The 2,091-nt window shown below is 56.5% G+C and overlaps 1 protein-coding gene across 1 annotated transcript; it reads left to right on the top strand.

The window, feature by feature from the left end:
- The first annotated feature begins 731 nt into the window (after positions 1-731).
- Positions 732-1,688, top strand: LOC149357995 (vacuolar protein sorting-associated protein 4B-like). Its single transcript, XM_089576706.1, has one exon. The coding sequence runs from the start codon at positions 732-734 to the stop codon at positions 1,686-1,688; it is 957 nt and encodes a 318-aa protein (XP_089432832.1).
- Positions 1,689-2,091: the final 403 nt, after the last annotated feature.

Raw genomic sequence — 2,091 nt, 5'->3', positions numbered from 1 at the left:
GGGTTCTTGCGCCGCTGACATTCCAGACAAGAGGGTATGTACTGGCGGACAAAACGGTACATACCCCGCCAATAATACCGAAGGCGCAGGCGGGTAAAAGTTTTCAGCACACCGGCATGAGCACATTGCGGGTCGTCGTGATAACTGGCACAAATGGCGGAGCGGAGATGCCTGGGGATCACGAGCAGCCATTTGCGACCATCGGGGAGGTAGTTCGGACGGTACAGCAGCTGGTCACGCACAACAAAGTGATGAGCTTGACGACGGAGCGCTCGAGAAGGGAGGCGGGCTGATTGGTTGTCTAAGAAATCCAGAAGAGAAGTAATCCAAGGATCTTTGCGCTGCTCAGAAGCCATATCAATAGTGTCAAGAGAAGGTGTGAGGCCGGAAATAGATGGCGAGTCAGGCTCAGAGGTCACAGGGGAGCGCGAGAGAGCGTCGGCGTTGGAGTGTTTACGACCGGAACGATAAATGACTCGAATGTCGTAATCTTGTAAACGCAGAGCCCACCGAGCGAGGCGGCCAGATGGTTCTTTGAGTGACGACAGCCAACAAAGGGCATGGTGATCTGTAATTACATTGAACGGGCGCCCATATAAATAAGGACGAAATTTTGTGATCGCCCAAATAATCGCCAAACATAATCGCCAAGAGAGTTGGGGTTTGCTGCCCCACAGGCTAGCGCCGATGAAGGAGAGGAAGAAGACGAAGAAGACGGCACCGCGGGCAGGATGGCTGAGCTGGAGTCGCTGATGAAGAAAGCCCAGGAAGAGGTTCTCCGGGCGGTGCGTGCCGAAGTGGTCGAAGGCAACGTCAGCAAGGCGGTCACTCTCTACGCGCTGGCTGGCGGGATCTACCTGGAAGCACTGCGAGAGGTACGGGTCGGCTGCACCAGCTGCATGAGTCGGCTGCGGGAGCTGAAGGACTACGCGACGCCTTGTCGCCCCGCTCCTGCCATCGGGGAGGGCGCTGAAGGTGCAACTGCGGCCAAGCCGGACGAGTCCGATTCGGGATCAGACGAGGACGAGGAAGAGGCGGCCCTATTCAAGCGCCCAGATTATGAGATGATCTGCCACTTGGAAGGAGTGCTCGTCCTCGGAAAGTCCTCTTACAGCCCTTGCTGCGATATTGGCCTTGTGGGGCTGGTGCCTAAGGTCCTCCGTCAGGCGGGCCTGGCTCCCTGCCGGACGCGCCGACGATCACGCTCGCCCGAGCGCCAGCCCGTGCGAAAGGTGCTGCTCTACGGCCCGTCAGCCACAGGCAAGACGTGCCTGGTGAGCGCCATCGTGGCGCGCAGCTCTGGGGCCACGGTCTACTACGTGTCCACGCCCATGCTGCTCAGCAGGTGTCGCCTGCGTGGCGACGTCGTGCTGGTGCACTTGCTGTTCGACGACGCCCTGCGCCGGGCCCCGTGCGTGCTCTTCTTCGACAACCTGGACGCCCTCTGCGGCCTCCCGAAGTCCCCGAGGGACCAGGAGGGGCTTCGCGCGCTCAAGTGTGCCTGGCTGGAGCGCGTGACTCGGCTGCCGCCGGCCAAGGGGGGCTCGGGCCCCGCTGTGCTCGTGATGGGCGTGGTCAACAACCCGTGGCTTCTGGACGACGACGTGCGCACCCAGTTCGAGCTTGTCCTGTACTCGCCTCTGCCGCACGAGGCCGACCGGCTGCGCCTGCTCAGGCAGCTGGTGTGAAACCCCAACTCTATTTCTTAAAGCTGTTATGATTATTATTATTGTTCCCTTTGTTGTTTACCTTTGTACCCTTCTTGAATGTATTCCTTTGTCGGTTGAATGCCGTGCTAATTTTATTCACTGGTTTTTTTCTCAATAATAAAGGGTTTCGTGACTCCTGTGCTTTCTCATTGCATCTCATTTATTGTTTTTCATTCACTTTATTATTATGTTTTGCAGTCACTGATGGCTCTAATTAGTTGTCACACGCTGTATGCTATGTCTTGCAGATATCTCTTAGACCTAGACAGCTGAGCTAGCAGGTTTTATCCAGGAATTCGCATTGCGTGCAAGTTCACACTATTCTTGCTGTAGCCAGTATCTAGCTTGAAACTGATGCTTTCACCATGCATTTCAAGGTGCA

This window comes from Amblyomma mixtum, chromosome 3 (genome assembly GCF_055824585.1).
Source record: "Amblyomma mixtum isolate Tamu chromosome 3, ASM5582458v1, whole genome shotgun sequence".
Lineage (NCBI taxonomy): Eukaryota > Metazoa > Arthropoda > Arachnida > Ixodida > Ixodidae > Amblyomma > Amblyomma mixtum.
The sequence above is the reverse complement of the archived record's forward strand: the minus strand, read 5'-3'. Positions and strand labels throughout refer to the sequence as shown.

Coding starts and splice junctions, on each gene's coding strand:
- LOC149357995 (XM_089576706.1), top strand. CDS start 732: ATGGCTGAGCTGGAGTCGCTGATGAAGAAAGCCCAGGAAGAGGTTCTC.